Source organism: Solanum pennellii, chromosome 12 (genome assembly GCF_001406875.1).
Source record: "Solanum pennellii chromosome 12, SPENNV200".
Classification (NCBI taxonomy): Eukaryota; Viridiplantae; Streptophyta; class Magnoliopsida; order Solanales; family Solanaceae; genus Solanum; species Solanum pennellii.
This window is the reverse complement of record NC_028648.1, coordinates 60,797,263-60,821,909: the sequence shown is the minus strand read 5'-3', so window position 1 is coordinate 60,821,909 and position 24,647 is coordinate 60,797,263. Positions and strand designations below refer to the sequence as shown.

Sequence of the window (24,647 nt, the reverse complement as noted above, 5' to 3'; positions counted from 1 at the left end):
GTCTCCTTTGTATGTCTTGCCTTTCCACAATAATCTCAGTGCAAGTGATTTTTATCAGAGATGATCGCCTTTGGTTGTTCATGAGAGATAATTGGTCTAGACTTCTTGGTTGGAGCCTGATAAAGCATGACACCTTTTTGGCGCTCCTCCTGTTGATCATAGGAGTATGCATCCTCAACAGAAGGAAAAGAAACTCTGCCAAGAACTTGAATCCTGGTCTGTTCATAGTCTTGGTTCAAACTAGACAGAAAGCCATAAACCCGTTCCTATTCAACGAATTCTTCAATAAGAACTGCTTACTCACTACTTTTTGCTTGGAGATCCTCATAATAGTCTATCTCTTGCCATAACTCACTTAATTCAGAATAATAATCAGTGGTGGTCAACTCACCTTGCTTTGTGCCATGAATTTTATTCCGAATTTCAGATCTGCTCATTTTCTTTGCAAGAGCAAATACGTTTGGTTGAATTCCAGATTTTTTAGTTGTCTCAGCTGTCAAGTAATAGATATTGTTTGGGAATTCGTGGGTGCATAGTGTTCAGGAGCCATGTCATAACAAGTGAATTCTCAGAATTCCATTGACCATCATTAGATGCGGTTGGTTGTTACTTCTCTTCATTAATATAACCAAGACACGAACCGCACTGATTTGTCAAAGAGAATTATTATCCACTCATTGTGTGTGTGTGTCCACCCCCTCCCCCCCAAAAAAAAATAAAAAAAAGAAAAAAATAAGTTAGACCTTAAATTAGAAACATAAATTTTCCAAAGTTCAGAAAGAGCGTATCTTCAAACTTGTCCCTCAGAGAAGATAAACTGAAGGGCATTGCTGAAGAAAGGTCTAACTCTTCGAATCCTATCTTCTGTGATTGAAAAATCTTTAAATTGAATGGGTGGAATCGGAATAGGACTGCGACCCTAGCTACGACTGTTGGCAGCTGGTGCGCCAGCCTTTGCCGAATCTGTTCTCTAGGATTTTATCTTTGAAGGGAGAGGAAACCTATGGTGGTATTAGTTTTTCTAGAACATTAATAGAAGGTAACAATAAGCGAGGGAGAAAATTGGAGCTTTTTTTTCGAGAAAAAGGAACCCTAGTGCTGCGAAGGAGAAAAACTCACTTATCAAGGCAACAATGACTCGTGATACCATGAAGATTCTAGAAGAAGAAATACTTATTGTAGTTCTTTATATCTTTACATATATAATGAATCCTATAGCTAGTTATGGTATGACAATTAATTACAATAAGGAGAACCTCAACTCGTTATTTTGATAATGTTTAAGGTTGTTCGGGGTACGGGTACTACAAGAGAATTGCTCAAGTGAAATGATTTTCTTACTTTCAAACATTGTAGGCCGTGTTAGCTTTATTTTCTGCAAGGGAACTTTCCGGCATAGTAGTCCATATTGGGATTCACCAGACATCTGTTGTTCCAGGTAAGGTTTTTCAAAGTAGCAAGGATATTTCAGTCAGAAAGTTTGTTTCTCCACTTATTTATTCTTTCTGATGATGTAATTTAATCATAAATTTCTTGTGATTTGTTGGTTTTTTACAGTTCGTCATGGTGAAATCATGCACCAGGTGGGTGTGAAAGCTACGGAAATTGGAGCATTGAAGGTCATGGAGTTCCTTACGAAACAGCTGGAAGATCATAACATATACTATGGGAAATATTTCACTGATAAGGCATTAAGAGAGGTATTTTTACTGTCTCTGTAGGAATAACAGAGATTCTTTAACTATAAAATTTAGAGCTGCATAAAGAAGATGAAGGAAATACTTTGTAGAAGTGCACGTTTATTAACGGGAAACATCTGCTACAGACTCAAGAAGATAATATCTCTCCATGACTCCCACTTGACTAGAAACTAGAAAGTGGTAGCAAATTAGTTATTAAATAACAACCTAACAAAGACTCTTTCAACTCTTGTAAAAGACTTATTCGAACTCAATAAGCCCTTCTGAAACCAGAACATGGATGAAATGATGCCAAATATGGTGGAGGTTAATACCATCATGTATATTGGGGTCAGTTTGGAAGGAAAGGAATGGTAGATGTTCTGAAAATAGATCCAATTCCATTCACAAGGTCAAATGGAATTGTATAGTATCCTTCCTTTTTTTGGTGTAAACAGTTGTATATAGTAGATCCAGATTGTAGATTTGATAGGAAGCTTGTAACTGACACTTTTTGGTGGTGACCAACATGCCCTTAATGTTGAAGATACAATCTTACCAGTTTCAAAAAAAAAAAAATGGAAAAAGGTCAAAAATACCCTTAAACTATCTGAAATAGCTCATATATACCCTTAAACTATATTTTGGCTCGAAACTACCCTTCCCGTCAAACTATTGGGTCAAAAGTACCCTATTAATCAACGGAAATTGTTAAATATCATGTGGATGCCACATGATACACCCATAGATTTCCACTGCCACATAGTCTAAAAGGAAAAGGGTCAAAAGTACCCTTAAACTATTCGAAATAGCTCATATTTACCCTTAAACTATATTTCGGCTCAAAACTACCCTTCCCGTCAAACTATTGGGTCAAAAGTGACCTTATTATCGGAAGTTGTTAAATTCACATGTGCAACATTGACTAAATCCCTAAAACTTAATTACTCATTTTCCCCTCATTTCATTATTTTCCAGAAACGATTTCACCCTTCTCCCTCATTTTGTGTCTAGGATTTCACAGTTTTCTTCGTCGGTGGGTTTCAAAGTGGATATTCGTGGTTGTAGGTGAGTAAACTTTTTTCTTATTTTATTGTGTTTACAACCATGAAAATCCACTTTGAAACTCAGCTCCGAAGAAAGTTATGAAACATTGGCCGCGAAATGATGGGAAAGTTGTGAAATTCTAACTATCATACTTTGAAATCGTAAACGTAATAAAATAAGAAAAAATATTTACTAACCTACAACCATGAATATCCACTTTGAAACTCAGCCCCGAAGAAAGCTACGAAGCCTTAGCTGCGAAATTAGGGGAAAGTTGTGAAATCCTAACTATCATGCTTTGAAATCGTAAACATAATAAAATAAGAAAAAATATTTACTAATCTACAAGCATGAATATCCACTTTGAAACCTAGCCACGAAGAAAAGTATGAAACCCTAGTCGTGAAATGAGGGAGAACAGTGAATATATCATTTCTGGAAATAATGAAATGATGGGGGAAGTAATTAGGAATTAGGGATTTAGTCTATGTGGCAGTGGAACCTTATTGACATGCAATGTGGCACCCACATGGCATTTAACAACTTCTGTTAATAAGAAGGGTACTTTTGATCCAATAGTTTGACGGGAAGGGTAGTTTTGAGCCGAAATATAGTTTAAGGGTAAATATGAGCTATTTCAGATAATCTAAGGCTTTTTATTTAGTCTACGTGGCAGTGGAATCCTATTGGCATGCAATGTGGCATCCATATGACATCCGTGTGGCATTTAACAACTTCCGTTAATAAGAAGGGTACTTTTGACCCAATAGTATGACGGGAAGGGTAGTTTTGAGCCGAAATAAAGTTTAAGGGTATATATGAGCTATTTCGAATAGTTTAGGGGTTGTTTTGAGCCTCTTCCGAAATAAAAATGATGCCGAATATTATGTGCTTTGATCCCATGACAAACATGATTTTTAGCTGTTGCAATTGCTGATAAATTATCACAGAAAATTTTTGTTGCTCCCTTTTGTTCTTGGTGAAGATGAGCAAGTAATTTCCTCAGCCACAACACTTGACATGTTGAAGATGCCGCTGCAACATATTCAGCCTCGGAAGAAGACAACACTGTTGTTGATTGTTTCTTTGAGCTCCAAGTAATAGGTGCACAACCAAGAGTGAAAAGGATCCCAGAAACACTCTTTCTATCGTTCACATCCCCTGCCTAATCACTATCTGGAAAACCATAGAGATAAAAATCAGGTTTTGGAAAGTACCATAGTCCAAATCCTGTAATCCAGCAACATAGCGCAAGACTCTTTTAGCTGCTCCAAGATGATGCTTCGAAGGCCTATGCATAACCTTGAAATCATTCCTACAGAAAATGATTAAACTTCTAAAATAACTTCCTTCAGATTTTTCAATACCATCATCAAGTTGCAGCTGCTCATTTACATTCAAAGGAGTAGCCACTGTTTTGCAGTTAAGCATGTTAAATCTTTTGAGAAGATCAGTGGCATACTTCCTTTGGGATAGAAAGTTCCATCTTGTTCCTGCTTCACTTCAAGTCCAAGAAAATAATGCAACACTCCGAAATCCGTCATTTCAAACTTTTTCATCGTAGAAGATTTTAAATCACATACAAGAGAGTATGATGAACCCATATAGATCATACACCAACAATAGATCATTTTCTTCATATTTCTTCACATATAAAGTTGGCTCTATCTTACTTCTTTCAAAAACATTTTCTCTGAAATGTGAGTTGATTTTGCTGTACCATGCGCGAGGAGCTTGTTTTAGCCCATAGAGTGCTTTCTCAACTTGTATACTTTGTTCTCCTTTCCTTTCTCTACATAACCATCTGGCTACGTTACATACACTTCTTCTTCCAAATCACCATTAAGGAATGCAGTCTTAACATTAAATTGATAAACCTTCCAATTTAACTGTACAACCAAATCTAAAATTTGTACTGTTTCAAAGCTAGCAACTGGAGAGAAAGTTTCGTCAAAGTCAATGCCTTGTTGATGCAAATATCCATTTGCGGCCAATCTGGCTTTGTGTTTCCGCACACTTCCGTCAACATGGTACTTTGTCTTGAACACCCATTTTACTCCGATAACATTTTTTCCATTTGGAAGGCCCACCAAGTCCCATGTCCCATTAATCCTTATTGCCACAAATTCTTCCATTGCATACCTCCATTCCATTTTTGTTGAAGCTTCTTGAAAGCTAGCTGGTCTGCACCGAATAAAGCAAAGGTACATGTTTCATAAATATTTAAAAGTGATCTAAACTTTCGTGGAGGAGTTTCACGGGATGTTCTGAGTCAGGCACCAACAATGTTAGGATGCTACACCTTGGATTTGTGTCGCTGGAGTTTCTTGAAGAGTGGCTTGGTCTATTAGTAAGAGAATGACTATTAGCAAGAGATTGACTTACTTCTTCACTAGGAAAGGCTTCATCTTCCATTGTAACTTGTGAACTTTTATTGTTGCTTTCCAATTCCATCATGTGTTTTCATCAAATACAACTTCTCTCCTGATAATCACCTTACCATTTGTGGAATTATATAATCTAAAAGCCTTAGATTCAGAGCAATACCCGAAAAGATGTTTTTTTCAGATTTTTCATCAAGCTTTTTACGATGTTGAGAAGAGCATGTGCAGTACAACCAAAAATTCTCAAATGACTTACCCACGACTTTCTAGCTTTCCAGATTTCAAAAGGTGTCCGACCGATGACTGCTTTGGTCTGGAGAGATATTAAGCAGATAAACTGCAGTATGAACACCCTCAGCCAAAAACTGATTTGGAAGATCTTTACTCTTTAACATGCTCTTGCCATCTCCAATACAGTTCGGTTCTTCCGCTCAGCAATCCCATTTTGCTCCGGAGTGAAGTGCAGTCAATTCCTTGTGAATTCCATTTTCTTCACAAAATAACTTAAATTCTGATAAGAACTCACCTTCTCTGTCGCTACGCAGAACCTTAACTTTGTTACCAACTTGGTTTTCAATCAGGGCCTTGAATTTTTTGAAGCTTGCAAAAGTTTCTGATTTGAGCTTCAAAAAATATACCCAACTTATCCGACTGTAATCATCAGTTAGTAACAGAAACTATCGAGAACCAGCAAGAGATTTTGTGTCCATAGGACCACACAAATCTACATAAATAATTTCAAGACAGCTAGTAGCTCTTATGGATCTTCCGATAGGAAAATAATTCTATGTTGTTTGCCATATACACAACCTTCACATGTAGTTTCAGCAGATCCTATATTTGGCAAACCATGAACCATCTTATTTTGACTTAGCAATCTCAATCCATTCATATTCAAGTGTCCATATCGCAAATGCCACAACTTAGATTCGTCAAGATTTTTCTCACTAACCATCAAGGCTTGTTCAGCTTTTGAAACTTCAAGTGGAAACATTTTATTATCTGTCATGTCATGTTAATATTTGGTAAGATTTTATCAGACTTCTTATTCTTAGTAACACATGAGTCATATCATCAAACAAGACAGAGAAACCACAAGACAACAATTGCCCGACAGTTAGTAAGTTATGTGCCAAACTAGGAGTAATAACACATTTTGAATAAGTTTCACTTTACCTTGACTAGTCTGGACAACAATAGTACCTTCACCTTCGACTTGAATTTCCTTATTATCACCAAGCCAAATTCGCCTTTCTTTTGTCTCACTAACTCTTTAAATCCTTTTCTTTCACTGGTCATGTGATAGGATCAGCCACTATCCACAAACCAAACATCAACTTGATCTATTTTAATAATTGTAACACTACACTCCACTTCTAAGACTATTTGTCCACCCAGATTGGCTTCTAGCTCTACCACGTCCTCTGCCTCTAAAAGAGCCCCTGCCACTCGTGCTCCTTGCTCTAACGACTTCTCATTCTGAATTGGATGCTCTTCCTTCACTTGAAAAGCTTGTTCTTCAGTTTTCTCTGTTGACTTATTGATCGGTGGCTCATGAGATTGCAAAGAGCCCATTAGGTCATCAAATGATAACTTAGATAAGTCTTTTGATTCCTCTATGGCTGCAACCACATGATCAAACTTTGGGTGTGAACTAAAAACTTTTGAAACTACAATTTTATAACCAATCTCTTCACCAAATGATTTCATTCGACTTACAATTCCACTAACTCTTGATAAAAAGTCCTACATAGATTCATTGTTTTTTCATGAACATATTGTAGTTTCACAGTAATTACCTTTGACGAACCTTGGAACTTAGTTTTCAAAATCAGCCAAGCATCTCTTGAGGTAGTAGCTGCTGCAATTCTTGAGAAAATTGTCTCATGAACGTCTTATTGAATAAAGAAAAAAGTTTTTGCATCCTTTCTTATTTTTTTTAATCTCTTCTCTTCCACTGCATCCGGCTCTGCTACATCAGTGAAGATGACCCATCTTCGATTAAGTCCCACAATTCTTGCGACCTAAATATGGTCTTCATCTTGATGCTTTATAACTCATACTTCTCACCATTCAAGACGAGTATGAGGGGTTGTGAAGAAGAGGATGTTATACCATTTGCTGCCATAACTTTTTTTCCTTATATTTCCCTCTGGCTGATCCGTATCTCCTTAATCGCCCAGTCAAAGATCAAACGCTTGCTCTGATACCAGAATGTAGGAAAAACCGAGAATCTTTAACTACAAAATTTAGAGCTGCATAAGGAAGATGAACAAAATACTTTGTAGAAGTGCACTTTTTATTAAGGGGGAACATCTGCCTCAGTTAGATAATGTCTCTCCATGACTCCCTCAAGACTAGAAACTAGGATAGTGCCAGAAAATTAGTAACCAAATAACAACCTAACAAAGACTTTTTTAACTCTAGTAAAAGGCTTATTCAAACTAACAGTAAATAATAAGTAACTTGGTGACTAACTTAGTAACTGAGACTCCTTTTTCGAATCAATTCTCAATAGTTTCTAACTGGTAAATCAAGGTTCTAGAATCAAATCAAATGTCTTTATAAAACTTTTGCATAAATTTTTGAACTGCCATGTGTCACGTCTAAATTTTTTAAGTATATTTTCTGATTAGGAGGCTATGGGCTCAAGCACGGCTGCTAATTTTTTGCATTCGTGCAAGGTTAGACTTCTTACATATGTTTTCTGATCGAATTGTTTTTTAATCTTTTGACATCCATCATGTTTTGTTTTGCAGATGAGCTGTTACGTAGCTCAGGATTATGAAGCTGAGCTATCATCTAAAGATAGCAAACTCTCTCTTGTGTTACCGGATGATAGCAACATTACTCTTTCCGTAGAGCGTTTCAGAACCGGAGAGGTTCTGTTTCGGCCATATCTTGCAAGAATGTAAGTCTCCTAATTTCTCCAAAAAGAATCTAAAACATGAACTTTGTAGTATTGAAGAATAAAAACATAAAGAAATTATTCGAATTCCAGCATATAAACAAAACATACTCCAGTCACATTCCCCAAAAACTCTCTCCTACCTTCTAGGAGAGAGAGAACCCTCTTTTCCGGTAGTTCGCCTGAGACATACCATTTTCGATACCTTTTCTTTCTTGTATTCTCTACTCTTTGTTGCGGCTTTGGGGAAAACAAGATATATTTTAATGCAGGTTTCAGATCTTTCGACATAACCAAATGGAATGCTGAGGGTTCTGTTTGGTATGAGTGGGTGGAGAGAAGTTGGAGAATGATGAGAAGAAGAACTATAAGCAGCAAGGCAATGGACTGGATTTGCTCACTTCTTAGAGAAGCATCCACTGATAATTAGAAGAACATTAGGAGATGGAGGTTTGCTGACAGAAAGGAGGAATTTTTCTGTACTAGAAAACACAATGATTACGGGAGATATATGAGCATTAATGATTTGAATGCTGGGGAAGATCTGTAGTCATCATTCCAGAACCCGTCTTAAATGCTGGATGGTACAATTTAGCATTTAAGATTGAAAACTTCATTAAATGCCTAAAGTACTGGTACCAACGATCCTATCAAGAGCTACAGAACCCAAATATCCTTATGCAAAGGTTGTGAGAGACAACGAATGACTTACTAAAATTCATAGAGAAACGGAGATGACAAGCAAATCAGACAAGCAAGAGGATGGGCTATTAAGCAGGTGCCGTGTAGGATATTTGGAGAAGGTCAACAAAGAATCATCTTCCTTATCCGAGATTAGAAGATGGTCATCCTCTGAATAGAAGAAGACATTTGGAGTCAATATTTATGAGCTATATGGAAATATGTTCCTCTTTGAACTTCCTAATAAATTCATGTTAGAACAAACCCTTCAAGGCCAGTGGAAATGGGAAAACCTACTTTTCAACTTAGAATGGTGGAGTCCAACCCTAGGTTGTGAACCAATCTCCATGGAAGTTAAAAGACATGGATCAAAATTATAGGAGCCCCTCTTCATTTTTGGCCACATCAAGTTTTTGCAGAAATTGGACAACTCTGTGGTGGATGGGTGGCTATTGAAGAAGATACAAAACCATATGAGTGGGCAAGAATTTTGGTGGCAAATGATGGAAGAAATATACCAAAAGAAGTTTCAATTGTGCGTGACGAAATCAAGTGTTTTTTTCCCGATATGGGTGGAAAGCAAAGCAGGATTTGAAGTGTTGCCGAAAAAAGCCTCGACTTTTACCGAAGAGGATGACACTGTGATAAATTTGGATCATAATATAAACCAGAGAGTAATAAGGAGTAACCTCTGTCTCAGCTCAGAAATCCCTTATAAATAGGGATTCTAGTACAGAAACTCATGTGGGAAGAGAAAAGCTGTCAAAAGTGGTGGTACCCACTAACCATTGACGTATGTGGGAGGTACATACCCCTTTTAATGAAGGATGATTCTTTGGGCCTCAATGAGAGGACAATTTTTTTTTATGAACCAGTGGGCTTGAACCAGCAAGTCTGGTCTTTTTTAACAACATAACAATCTCAGCACAGCCCATCTTTAGAGAGGATTAGTCTCTTAAAGATACAGAAAGCCAATTCTGTATGGAGCATAGAACAAAACAGAGTAACATTCAGGAGATGTCAATAATCAGTTCAAGTGATGTTTTGATAGATGCAGTCTTGCAAACCACAGATCCAAAGTCGCAAATCCTGATCAGGGACGGGATGGAGAAGGTGTATAATAAGTTGCAGACAATACACTAGAGCAAAGATTAGTGTCCTCCATTGAAGAATGGAAGGTTGAAGAGGCTGAGCTATTGTGCACACAATAACAACATTTAACTACAGAAAAAGATAGAGAGATGTCTGTTTGGGTAAAACAAGATCTGACCGTCTAGGGAAATTACTGGATGTCGACTTCCAAGGCCATGAACAAGAAGCTCTGGAACTTCTATTACAGGTGGACAGTGCCAGACAAGCCAGACATCAGGATGCTGTCGCGGTTTGTAAGAAGACAAGGTTCAAAGGTTCTAAAGGATTGAAAAGCATTTAATGTGAAATTCAAGGTGGGGTAGAGAAAAGGGGGAAAATTTCCTTACCATTTCGTGATGTGATTCAAACTAGCATCATGGAATGTAAGGGTTTTGAATAATAGAGATAAGAGGAGGGTTATCAAGAACATTGTGGGGGACTTAAAAGCTGACATCATTTGTCTACAAGAAACCAAATTACAGAGGGATATCAATGAGTTGATAAGGCAGATTTGGGGGGTATAGGGTGTGTGTGTGTGTGTCAAAGGCATGTTTGGAGGCGAGTGGGACAAGAGGAGGGATAGTGATGTTGTGGGATGGTAGGATATGGAAGGGGGAGGTACTAGAGACGGGGACATATACTTTCACCTGTAAATTTGAATCACAATTGCAGGACTTTTCGTGTTTATGCACCCAATTGCTATGTGGAAAGAAGACTAGTATAGGAAGAAATTGTCTCTATTAGAGGATAAATAGAAGGTCCATTGGGCAATATGTGGGGATTTCAATGTGGCCAGATATGCTTCAAAAAAGAAAAATTGTACTAGGAGAACAAAAGGAATGAGAGTTTTCTGATTTGATTGAGGATTTGAATCTAATTGATCACCAATTCGGAAATGCTAAATTCACTTGGTATAAAGGGGATAATCATCAAATATCTTCAAGAATTGACAGGATAGTTTCACAGATAGAATTAGGAAGTGGTGGGACTCATTCGATTACATTGGGAGACCTGACTACATCCTGGCATCTAAATTAAAAGCTTTGAAACATAAATTGAAGGAATGGAATAGAAGTGAGCAAGGAAGTCTTGGCTAACAGAGAAAGCATGTGCTTAAAAAGGTGGCTGTTGTGGAAAATATTGCCACTGATAGAGGAAGATGAAGCAACGGAAAAGGCAACTTTACTTCTGAACCCGGAGGGTTTAATAAAATATGTAAAGATATACCGGAGACAAAGGTCAAGATCTGTTTGGCTAAATTAGGGGAACAAGAACACCAAGTACTTCCACAAAATGGCTAACTAGCAAGCTGGAAGTCTCAGTACCTCTCCTTGGAGGAAGACTGACTTTGATCAACTCTGTGCTTGATGCACTTCCAACATATATGATGTCTTTATTTCCTATTCCTCTAGGCGTCATCAATAGGTTGGATAGCATCAGGAGAAAGTTTTTGTGGCAAGGAAAAAAGGAAAGGAAGGGGTACTAAGTCAAATGGAAAAAAGTGATCAATGATAAGAGAGTTGGGGTTTAGGGATCAAGAACCTTAAGAATCAAACTAATGCTTTGAGAATGAAGTGGCTTTAGAGGTATTCCAACGATGATCACAATTTATGGGGCTTAGTCATAAAAGCAAATATGAAGAAAGTGACAATTGGATGATAAAGGAAATTACCACTCCCTATGGTGTTAGTTTATGGAAATCCATCCGATCACTATGGGATGAATTCAAACCAAACACGAAGATTAAAGTGGTAGATGGTGCTAAAACTAGATTCTGGAAGGAGGATTGGCATGAAACAGGAAATCTGGAGACACTTTTCCTAGACATACACACTCGGGTTTTTCAGCAACAAAGTACAATAGCTTAACAATGGACACCTCATGGGTTGAATATTATATTTAGAAGGCACCTCAATGATTGGAAAATTCCTAGTTGCAGAATTCTTCAGCGTCATTGAACAATTTAGTGGCTTGGAGACAGGAAAGGACATATTGCATTGGTTGGGAACTGTACAGGGACTTTTAAAGTGCAACATATAGGAAGTTGAACCACCCAATCATGCAGGCACCCAAATGGCCGTGGAAACACATTTGAAAGGTCAAGATCCTAAACAAAGTGGCCTGTTTTGTGTAGTTACTATCTAAGGAAGTTGTGTTGACACAAGAGAATTTGATGAAGAGGGGGGTTACACTATGTTTAAGATGTTTTTTTTTGTAGGAAAAGTGCGAGTTTTTGGCCAAAATCATCCTTAAAGTATACCCCAAACTTAAGCTACATCCTTAAAGTGTCATTCTTAGCAGAAAACATCCTTCAAGTATTTAAAAGTGAGCAATTTTCCTCCTTCTATTTTAATTTATCGGAAAACTAACAAATGCCACAAGAATCAAGTCATTTCTTCCTAATTATTATTCTTAGATACATCAAAAATATTATCGTGAACTTTTTCGGTTATTGAGTTTAGCATTATGCAAAAAATTTTAATTTGACAGTTTTTTCATTTATTTTTCATGTATTTTGTATTAAAAATATTATTAGTTCATATATGTTTCTTCTCAATTGAATATACTAGAAGCGGCGTTTGTTGGATACTTTCACTTCTAATAATGTAGAAAGAAACTCAAATTGAGACATACTCAATATTTTGATCAATTCAACGTCACATTGGTCCAAAATTTTTATTGATCTAAATACAATTTGGCTTTGAAAAAGGTAAAGATAATTAAGCTCCAACTTCTTTCCGTTAATAAATGATAAAAAGAGCAGATCATGTACCCTCACACCTTCCAAACATTTTTTTATTTCCGTAAGCAATAACGTCTAAGATTAATATTTTTTTTCAGGAACTCTATACAGCAAGTAATGAAATTATGCAGAATTTTTTTTGTTGAGTCACGTGAAATGCTCATGTTTTTGTAGGATCCCTTAGTTTTTTGACGATATCTCACATAAGGATGAAAATTGCTCACTTTTAAATACTTGAAGGATGTTTTCTGCTAAGAATGATATTTTAAGGATGTAGCTTAAGTTTGGGGTATACTTTAAGGATGATTTTGGCCAAAAACTCGAAAAGTGCAGTCAGTCAATCTCTTGTTCATCTAGTGCAAGGTCACTGTCCAATTGTGGAGTCTATTCCTAAGGCTCAAAAACATCTCATGAGTCATGCCTGGTAGAATTGCAGAGGCTTTATACAATTGGGAAGTAGCCGGATTACTAGCAAAGAACAGAAGTAACTGGAGAATGATTCCTGCTACTATTTGGTGGACTATCTAGAAAGAGAGAAATCTTAGAGTTTTTGAGAAAAGGGAGAGTAATATGCAGGAAGTAAAATTGAATTGTAATCTAACTTTGTGTTTTTGGTATAATCTGTTCTACTCTAATGACACTGTCTCTATCATCGATGTTTTAGACTCATTATAAGGATAGGACAGTGCCTTTAGAGTTCATTATGTAAATATGGTTTTTAGTACAACCCATGTACTGATTTAAAGAACCAGAAACAGTTATACCAAGTCTTTTGCTTGAAAATAGGAAAACAATAAACTGAAACCAAGTAAAAAAGTAGTAAAAACAGAATGATAGAACTAAAATGCCAGTTGTGTAAATCGATTTTGGTTTGAAAAATTAATAGATCGTTTTTTCTTGTTTTAGGAATGCTATGAGTTTGCAGGATGTTGTAACATCCTGCATAAAGAATTGTCATGAAGCTATTGTGGCGGATGATGACAAGTGGTATAAGACAATTGTTTTGGCAGGGGGGTGTGCGTGTATGCCCGGGCTAGCAGGTAACTGTAATCACATTGTATTTATTATTATTAGTTATTTATTACTTTTATGAAAGTTAGACATAACCAATTTAGCCCCAGATCAAGAAAGTTTAGATTTTGTTTCTAAATAGGAAGTTCTAAACTCATGGATTTCTTGTTATGAGATTTCAAGTGGATAAATAAGATTTTGTATCCAAAAATGCTTTGCTAATATTCTTGCTTTCTTCAAACAATATAAAATAGCAGTAGTTGTTCCATTTTCATGGGGATGATCCTTTAAAGACTCAAATAGCTCTACCATTCTCTCTTTGGTAACTGGCTCTGAGGTTGTGCTGCCCTGTTGCTGCTGCTTCAGGGTGTCATCCACCTCTGTTCTATCCAGAGTACCTGCAGGAGTAGATATAGTGTATTGTCGTACAAATATTATGGCATATTTAAGATTACAAGTGTCATGTCTTGAGTCTACACCCTAGACTTAACTGACATTGAGAACCACTACTGGGCCTGGCATACTAGGAAAAAACTAAAAACTAATAGATGCGGAAGTTGCTGTGAGATGATAAACATTGGCTAAACTTTGAAAATAAAATAAGTTGAACCTTTATACCTAAGAACTGAAAAGTCAACTGAAACATTGTCATCAATTGAACAACTAATGTCTAAAGAAGCCTCTATAATAACTGAACTGAGTGAGTCACTGGGACAAGGCCCCAGGCTACCTTTATTTGAACTAGAACTGAACTAATGAACTATGAGCTGAGAAAAGCATAACCAAGTCATCTGGATGCAAGGAGGACTCACCACAAACTGAAGAGGTGAAGCCTACTGAAGAGTCCGATCACACACCTGTATATCTGAAGCTACATCATGAAACGATGTAGCACCAAAGAGCGTCAATACATTGAATGTATTGGTAAGACATAAAGCTGAATTGAAACAATGAAGTATATATTAACTGGGGAACTGAACCTGAATATGATCTTTAACCCAATTATGATAAGCAGCTGACTACTGAGATATGAGGTAAGATTTTTTCTAATTTGTAATAAAACCAAAGAAACTAAGGCAATGAAATAAATTGAATAGTTGAATAATTTAAAATAGGTAAAAACAGTAAACAACTGACTTTCTGAAACATGAACTGAAGTTGAATAACTAAAGTACTATCTTAAGTAGAATTTTATGCAAACATCATAAATAATGGGTAAATAACGGAAAATATTGAATTCTTCTGATTTTGGGGGAGTTTCTCATTACCGACATGCACCATCTGTGCTCATGGGGTTAAGTTCTGGTAGTAATCTGTATTCGGATGATACATTTCATAATAGACAGTCTTAAAATACTCCCCGTCGGTCGTTGTACAGCTCCTTGTGCGGACCACACACCCTGATGAGCGGCCACACAAGGGTATACACACGTTTCTAGAAGCTCGGCCAAAACTGGCTTTCCTGTCTGTTTTGACTATCCTTCAGTAAAACACACTTAACTTTTACTCTGAACTCAGATTGACGAGCGGTCCGTGGCATTGGAAAGAAGACTCAAAAATAATTTGGTAGGTAATGGGCCACATAACTCTTCATATTCTTAGGAGGAATGCTCGTTTGAAGTGGGACCTACTAAAAACTTATACGGAAACTCAATTAGTAAAGAAGTTTTCAATTCAACTTTGTGCTAGAGGTTCCCTATGACCTTAATTCACATATGTGGCACTTCCCACTATTTAGACTTAGTCTTTACACCTAGGCAAGGTAAAAATTTCACCGAGTTCGTGTCTAGCTACATACGTAGAATGGTTCAGATCTTAGCTAAGAATTTGCGGGGTGTTATAATATCCATCCCTTGGGATCGTTCGTCCTCGAATGAAGGCTAGGGACTTATTGAAAGCTCTACATGCAAGGAATAGGGAGTATGACTTTAGGCAAGAACTTTCTTATGGTTCATAGGTACTACACTAACATGAGGGGCTCCTTGACAACCCTCAAAGGAAACATATAAGCATGAATCATAATGTACAAGGAACTTGACATAGACACGATCTAAGACATGAATTCTATGGCTACACAAAAGATGAATTTATGGACATCTTTAGTATAGACTTGGATCACTGTGTGAAGTTATTGGTTCTATTCAAGGGACAATACATGGACATGAGTTTGCATAGAGAATTTTGACCTTAGACATAGGCATGACATGAATACATAAGACATGGGTAGAGTGTCATCTTGGCATTAGTACAAGGAATTCGATATAATCACTTTTACTATGCACAGTCAAGGTATCACTATACACTTGAACTCTAAGCTCTCCCCGGTAAACTATATTTGTAGATACGAACCCCTTGCTAGGACATCCGTCAAAGATACTTCTCTTAACTTTCTCTAGCCTCTATAGTCATCATTTTATAACTTATACACTTATTGGTGTACATAACCACTTCTTGTGACACTTAATGAGTTGACCTTCTCTTCTTATTCTACTAACATAACACCTCTAAATTCACATTCACCCAATTCGTATGGGAATTAAAACTACACTAAGAGTCTCAACATCAACTATCTATAATTCCCTTAATACCAGCTTCAAAGAACGCCATATAATACATACTTAACCTTCTCTCGGCTTAGCAGCTTAAGGGTACTAACTAGGCATGCAGAGCACTCATAAACTCAGAGTCTCATGTAACACCATACTACCTTGGGTCCTCCTTTTTCTTTATGAAACTTAAGGCTCTCCTGGGAGGAATGCTCGTTTGAAGTTGACCCTAGTAAAAACTTTTACATAAAGTCAATCGGTAGAGAAGCTTTCAACTCAACATTGTGCTGGAGGTTCCCTATGACCTTAATTCACATCCTTGGCAGTTCCCACAATTAAGCCTTAGTCTTTACACCTAGGCAAGGTAAAAGTTTCACTGAGTTTGGGTCTAGCTGCATACGTAGAAAGGTTCAAATCTTAGCTAAGAATTTGCGGGGTGTTACAACAAGTGTCAACAATTTCATGTCAGACCAATGTTATACTAGTGTATTTATAACCATAAGTTTCAAAAGTCCTTATTTTGTTAGGATTAAGACTTGCCACGCCTTGGCTCTAGTATTATTTATTGGTATCAAGCTCCATTCTTCAATGAAACAATTGTTTTTGCTTTAAAATTTGTTGCAGGGAGATTAGAGAAGGAAGTCCTTGGACTTCTTCCCCCATCCATGACCAGTGGCATCAGAGTTCTTCCGCCCCCGTATGGCACCGATTCTGCATGGTTCGGGGCTCTATCGATTGGCAATGTAAGTTTCCATAACATCTTCGAATAATTTGACACTATAGTTTCACTCATGCTTAATCACAAATTTGCCTTTGACATTGTATTGAATTGAGAAATCAGTCAACTTTAATTGTTTGTTGTTTACTGCAGTTGAGCACCTTCCCCACTTCCTGGTGTCAGCAGAGGTCATGATGCAAACAGCACACTGGTTTTATTGCCTCTTCTATATTGATATTTTAATTTTAGCTTTACTGCATGGGCAATTATGGAAGCTGCAGTCATTAATCATCCATGACTGCATAGGTTTTGTAGCTGCTTACAATGTTCTACTTAGGATTAGTTATTTACTTCCAGAGGTAATACTTGGTCGATGAAAGGGATTTTGTCTGTGATGCTCCTAGGATTGGCTTACACGTTCCATCTTGTATCCTCAGCCATATATACTGTTAGGGGATCAACTATAATCGATCTAACCCACTAAGACAGTCTAAAGACTTAGACTCAAGAGACCTTTTTACTTTTTCTTTCACGTTTTAGATTAACTTTAGACAAGCATACGAACGTAGAACAAACAATCACTTTACAGGAACAAGCCCCATCTTTGTATCAAACTCGCGCCACAAAGAAGCACACAAGTAGTTTAGCCTACAAAATTCGACCAAAGATCTTGTGCCCAAGAATGGTCTTCCTGTGCCTTTAAATAGGCTACGACGCCTAGTCACATGCCCATGAATTCAGTTGATAAGCTAAATTCAAACTACAAGCCTTATCCAAAATGTGGACAAAGCTCCAACGGCTAGAAACTGCCCACGCATGTGCGAGGCACGTGCGAGCAGCCTTCAACATTGACGTCAAAATCACTCTTCAGTCGCCCAATCTCGCGCCTGCTCACGTACTAGTCATGTGCGCTGGTCCTGCCTCGCCTGGCTTGCCATTGGGGTGCAATCTCCTTAGCCGCTGCCCTTGTCCAGCACATAGCCTTCAACTTGTTTAGCCACGACTTTGTCACGGTCACATCCTCGGCTTGCCTTGCCTTAGCCTGCCAGCTCTTGTCATGTCTTAACCACATCTTGCCTCACATACCTTCTTTTCTCCAGCACTTGTCACGTCTTTGCCACGCCTTGCCTTGCATGCCTTAACCACGCCACTGCCAAGGTCTTCTTTTAATTAAACTTAACGTTGACTGAAGTCATTGGGCGTTGACTAGGTTCATCATGTAAATTCATAGCCAAGCCCGAACCGCTCAAACCATCAAGTTAAGGGTCTAATAGATACCTTATACCCAAAAAACAATAATGATAGCACATGTGATGAATACATATCAACCATGTTTTGTGCACAAGTACTAATAAAATTAGTCATTCCCAAAGTCACGGAGGAGAAATACTATGGTGCCAAAAGGAAGTCCAGTAGTTAAAGAGGCCACAATTGTCCATAGACCTTCTTTACTCACTGTGAACTATTATATTCATGGGAAAAATAAATTGTTGTACTGTTTGAGTTTCTATGCTGCAATAGTGTAGTCATCCTTTTTATAGGAGAACTAAGTATAACTTTCAACTCTCAGTTTATTGGAGAGCTTCATAATTCTTTTTCCATTAACTAGGAAGTTACACCTTGCTCCATTCATGACCCATTAAAGGTGTAGCATTAGTTCTTACAAGCACCAACTCCTATATCCATAATCTTAATCTAGAATGTTTCTTCTTTGCATACTACCTTGGGCCACTTCAAAGCTACAAGAACACATCTTCACAAGGGAAAAAGTTGCAACGATATAGTATTCCAGTTGATAATGTTAATTTGTTAATATGACAGTTGCGTCCAAGTAGTATTCTAACGGGGAAAACGGGGATCTAGTTCATTACAATTTGTTTTTAGTTTTATGACCATTTTATAAGAGACCACCCATATAATTTTTAAACTTAAGATAGCCATCCTAACCCATTATAACCAACTTCTACATGTTATTTATTTTTGATTTTGATTTTATCCACAGATTTGTAGGAATAAGGATAGGTATACATCTTAGTTATATTTATATTCCTTTAAACGAGCTAAATTAAATAGTTTTTATCCTATATTATTATAAGTGGGAAGCTCCAAAGTAAAAAAGTTGAATTACAATTTTATCCTTATGCTGAATCCAAATGTTATTAAAATAAACAATTAATTAAATAGTAAATAGTAGAATTTCTATAATATTTTTATTTAATTGATATACATGTGAGTAAATTAAACAGAAATAAAAATAAAAATAAGAGTTATCCCTTTAAATAGATACATGTATGTGTTTCATCTTCCAAATTAATTTATATTTTTAATTAATATTTGTCTTTAATTTGTTATAATACTTGACCTTTCAACTTTGTAAGTGAATCTTCATATTTCAAAACTATATTTTTTCCCTATAAATACAAATCTTTCTATGAGAATTTTTTAATAGTATTTTCATAGAAAGATTTATACATGATACAATTTTTGTGTGTGGAAGACTAGAANGACCTTTCAACTTTGTAAGTGAATCTTCATATTCCAAAGCTATATTTTTTCCTATAAATACAAATCTTTCTATGAAATTTTTTCAATAGTATTTCATAGAAAGATTTATATGTGATACAATTTTTGTGTGTTGAAGACTAAAGAAGCTTTAATTAAGTGTAGAAAATTTCAAAGCAAATAGGATTTGTGTCAAGATTACAAGGCATAATTTNGTGAAGAAAATTTCAAGGCAAAGAGGATTTCTGTCAAGATTACAAGGCGTAATGTGATTATAGTATGAATAACACTTCAATTACTAAAATATCAGAGTTTGATGTATTTGTTTTTATAATTTGCGGAGATTAGAACTATGATAAGACCCCTCCATTTATGTAGTTGAATGTCGCTTTCGTTAACTTGTCTTCCAAAACTTTTAACTTTTTTTATGGTCAAAGGTTGAATGTTTATTACTGTAGCTTTTTTTTTCAATTTGCATTATCAATAAAAAATAGGGAAAGGAATGTCTTAAAAATAGGGAAAGGAATGTCTTCAATTTACATTATCAATTTGCATTTTCGTTGGTAGCCTTATGCTAAACTTGCTCCCATATTTGATATTTTTTTTTTCGTATTTGTAATTTTATTTTAAGAATGTATTTGATTGAATGGTGTATCTTCGTATGAATTTTTTAATACTTAGTCANGTTTTTGTAATTTGCCGAGATTAGAATTATGATAAGACCCCTCCATTTATGTAGTTGAATGTCACTTTCATTAACTTGTCTTCCAAAATTTTAACTTTTTCTTTTATGGTCAAAGGTTGAATGTTTATTACTATAGTTTTTTTTTTCCAGTTTGCATTATTAATAAAAAATAAGGAAAGGAATGTCTTAAAAATAGGGAAAGAAATGTCTTCAATTTGCATTATCAATTTGCATTTTCGTTGGTAGCCTTATGCTAAACTTGCTCCTATATATGATATTTTTTTTCTTTGTATTTGTAATTTCATTTTAGGAATGTATTTGATTGAATGATGTATTTTTGTATGAATTTTTTCATACTTAGTCATAATAATTTCATTACAGATTTAACATATTTGAATTCTTTTACANATTACAGATTTAGTATATTTGAATTCTTTTATATATTTTATTCTTAAATTACAGTTTTGTTTATACAGTACATTTAAATTTTATAAATTGTTTAATAAATTAAATATTAATATTAAATAGTAAATAGTAAATTATCATATTAGTATACATAACTTACCATCAACTTGTAAATGTATGTAACTCTCACTAATTATATTCATTATGTTCATTACTCTCATTTCTCATCGATAATCTCAAATGGATTAATATTTATTTATGACAACACTTTGTATTCCTCAATGCTATCCAATAATAAATAGTGACATTTCACACAATAATATATAAACTTAAACCAACTGGAAAAAAAAACATGAGAAAATCTTTATGCTCACTTTTCTCGTCTCTTTTTATTTATTTAGTTTAACATTTATGTTTCTTGCTTCTTGTTATTGTACAACATACTTTCTATTGTTGTGTTATTATTATTGATAGTTTACTATGGCTTGTTGCTTTGTATACACTATCATGTTGTATTTTAATATCTTCATTTGAATATTGAATTTGTCTGATAGTTATTTTTACTTTATGCACTTTTAGTCAATTTTATAATTAAAGATATATTCTTTTTACTAGGAAGATATATGTAGTTTCTATCGAAACAATGATGAATTTTATGACACACAATTTATATGAAGTATTTTGGGATAAACGTGCAACGCACGTTCCTAAATCTAGTTTATTAAATAGATATAGGAATATATTTAGTGTGTATGTTACTTGTAAACATTATACATAGATGAATAATTATTACATTTTATGTATGTCAGACATTAATTGTACACTTCTTATACATTAAATATAGACCTATAACCATTTAATGATGCACAGAATATAATAGGGGGTATAAGTTAGAAAAAAGGCATTTCTCCTGCACTCTTCAATGCTTTCTCAATATTCTACAACTAAAAGAATCACCATGCTATCCATTCTTTTTGGATACAACAGTGAAATCCGAGAAGTGGGGTTTGGGAGGGTAGAATGTACGAGACTTTATCCCTCCGCGTGGAGGTAAGGAGGATGTTTTGGGAAGACTCTTGGCTCGAGTACAACAAATCAATCCACTCTATGGTATACATTTCAAACTTTTTATGAAGTCACTATCTCAACTTTTGGACCATTTTCTATTTAATACAGTAAAAAGGATCAAAACTTACCTTAATACTCATGTAAAACAAAGTAGCTCATCTTGAGAAACTCTTCTGAACCCTTAACAGGTTTTTGTTAGTTGAACAAACTCTTGGTGATGCTCTTACTAGTTACTTTTGCGAGCTCTTGAAGCGTTGGCGACCTGTAATACATGAATCAAAGTACAAAATTTTGACAATGGCCACAATAAGCTGAACCAATGGAAAATTCAATGCATTGTTTCTCAACACAGATTTGTAAAGTAGTTCAGGACAATTTACTTTACCAATCTCAGACAGGAAGAAAAACGATTAGAACAAATCTGGTGTATGCAACATGAACCTATCTCATAAGCATGAGTACATGAAAAGCTAAAGGCTAATTCGATATCGCTTTATGCATACATATGAGGTACTGTACTGTATAATATATAGGTGATGAGCATCACTAGAATCTTGTTGTGGGTGAATAATGATACTTACTGATATTATTTACTGCAATTTTTGTGCAGATCCTGACTCTAAATAAAACTAGTCGAGTTCGGGAGTGAGTGATGAGAAGTTGATCGAGACTCTGATGTTGAGCAGCTTGACCCATCTACAACACCTTACAGATCGAGACTGGACATCCATCTGTTCGTCGTTCTCTTTCAGTTTGACTTTGTTGAATGCCTTGAATCGGACCCGTTACAAACGGAAAGGACGGGGTCTCGCTGCCCGGTCAGCGAGTCGGGGGGTCCAGGGGGGCGACGCGCCCCCTGGCCTGGGGGTCCGGGGGGGCGGAGACGCCCCCGGCCCGACGGTATACAATGTTGTTGTATTGGGCCCTTAATTATCTGTCAATTCTGTATGTTGGGCCCAAGCCTGTTAGGGCGTAGCTTAGCACTATATATAGACGCTATGGCAAACCCTATTCTGTAATTCTGTTCTTGCCTCTCCATAATAAAACTGCTCTCCCTCTTTCCCGTGGACGTAGCCAATTTATTGGTGAACCACGTAAATCTGTTGTCTTATTTTTCGCGTTCATATTTTCTCGTATTATATCGAATTCCGCACAACAGACTTTGAATGAATATCTTTGGCCTGGACGCATATCATCCCCGTATCATTGCTCTTCCCTCTGATCAGTCTGTTGTCATGTTGACTTCCTAGCTAGCTCAGGGTAAACAATTAGTAGAAATAGAGTCAAATTCTGAAAAAAGCATTCACAATCCTTGTTTGCCAACATCCTAGGTAAAATGGTCAAGCAAAGGGATGGCTGAACCCTGCATCTGGGCACTACTATTCTTGAACATCACACGTTCATTGTGATCCATGACTTGTTAGGAATCTGAGGAGGATGTAGTTATGTCTCCTTTTCTGGTGATCCCTGCATCCATATAATAATTGTTAGTCTTGGAGAGTTCTGTCGCATTGCTCTTTTCAATTGTCTTGGCTCCTCCTTGTTGACTTAGGAATGGGGTTTTCGGTTCCATTTTGTACATAATTAGTTCTCATGTATCTGAGATGCATACAATCAGCCTGAAATATGCATGTATCTGAATCATGAAAAGTGTAATTAGGTAAACTAGTGTTTTAAAGGGTAATTGGGTTCTAAAGATGTGAGTTACCCATATTTTTAGGCATGTTATTGCTAAATATGTTTGGATTGAAAAAATACCAATACACGAACTTGTTGCATGTCAGTCCCTCAAAAATTTTACTGTTACGCCCCAATTATGTAGTAAGAAGCTTGAGGCCCGATCCATCCAATAATAGCAATGAAACGACCAATGGAATATTTTGTCAAAGTGGCTAAAAGTGAGCCTTTATTTTGGCTAATAACCAAAAAAAAAAAAACGCAATTTCAACTATGCTCGAGTTCACAGTTAAAAGCTGGTCAGAAGTACTAGTGAGATTTTGGAACTTAATAAGGTGTGTTTTGGTTTATTCCTATTTTCTTGATTAGAAACTTTGAAAAAATAATTTTTTTTATGACAACAAGTTCCTTGAATATAAGGAAAATGAATACGTTTACTTGTCCTTGTAGGATGTTCGCATCCAAGAAGATGTATTTTGATCTACCTGTCACTATTTAGAGGTTTGTCCTTGTAGGATGTTCGCATTCAAAGAAGATGTCTTTTGATCTATGTAATGTACCTGTCACTATTTAGTATTTAGAGGTGCATATGTTAGAAATTTTTATGGATGATTTTTCAGTTGTTGACGACTCTTTTAAAGCTTTGTCTGATCATCTGCCACATCCATTTTTGATTCATGATATACTCAATTACGATTTGAATAGTGTTTGAGCTGGTAGGTTTTTCAAAAAATAAAAATAAATATTCCTAGAACTTTACCTGCTCTTGTAGTAACGAGAAACCTAGTTATTAAGGTAACTTCGTAAGAGTACGGAGTCTAAAGGGCAAAAAAAGTTGATTTCTAATCAAATTGGTGAATTCGCTACTGACATAGTGATTTACTTTAATGCCGTTAATTAAAATCGCTATTAGTGGAGCGATTCGCCGCCCTTGCACCGTTTTTTGCAATTCTTTACAAGAAGAATTTTTATTATTTTCTTGAAAGGCAGAGATTTTTGTTACTGTTGTTTTTTAAAATTGAAAATCGCTGCCTTGGCACCGTTTCTTTTTAACAAATCTTTTTTCTTTTAAGTTTTTTTTTTTTAAAATTTTACGCTTTTTTTGGAATTGTTTAATATTAAAACTTGAAACATAAAGAATAATGTCATAACTAGAATAGTGGACTTTCATGTGGTAAGATAATTCGTTTTCTTTTACCTGCCTCCCTTTCTTGTTTCAACACAAAACTGAATTAACACAAAGGGGACAAAAATTCGTAGCATACAGCCTACTAGAGAAGTGATTAGCAAAATATTTGAGGTCTTGATAGTAGACTTTTAGACACATTTTTGGTGCTTTCTTGCATTTAACACCATTGTCCCTTACCTGCCGAAAGAATGAGTGTCTGGATCGCTCCGAGTTGCAAAGGTTGCGGTTGGCCCAAAGGGTTGGTTCTAGATGGATTTCTCAATCATCAAGGGG

General features: G+C 36.0%; 1 protein-coding gene across 1 annotated transcript; it reads left to right on the top strand.

Moving 5' to 3' along the window:
• The first annotated feature begins 771 nt into the window (after positions 1–771).
• On the top strand, positions 772–22,261 carry LOC114075243 (actin-related protein 8-like). Its single transcript, XM_027913733.1, has 9 exons — positions 772–840; positions 1,357–1,438; positions 1,558–1,700; positions 7,747–7,794; positions 7,870–8,021; positions 13,480–13,613; positions 16,755–16,873; positions 17,002–17,036; positions 22,119–22,261. Exons 3-9 carry the CDS (start codon positions 1,575–1,577, stop codon positions 22,123–22,125), a joined length of 621 nt encoding a protein of 206 aa, XP_027769534.1. The 5' UTR covers positions 772–840; positions 1,357–1,438; positions 1,558–1,574; the 3' UTR covers positions 22,126–22,261.
• The last annotated feature ends 2,386 nt before the right edge of the window (positions 22,262–24,647 follow it).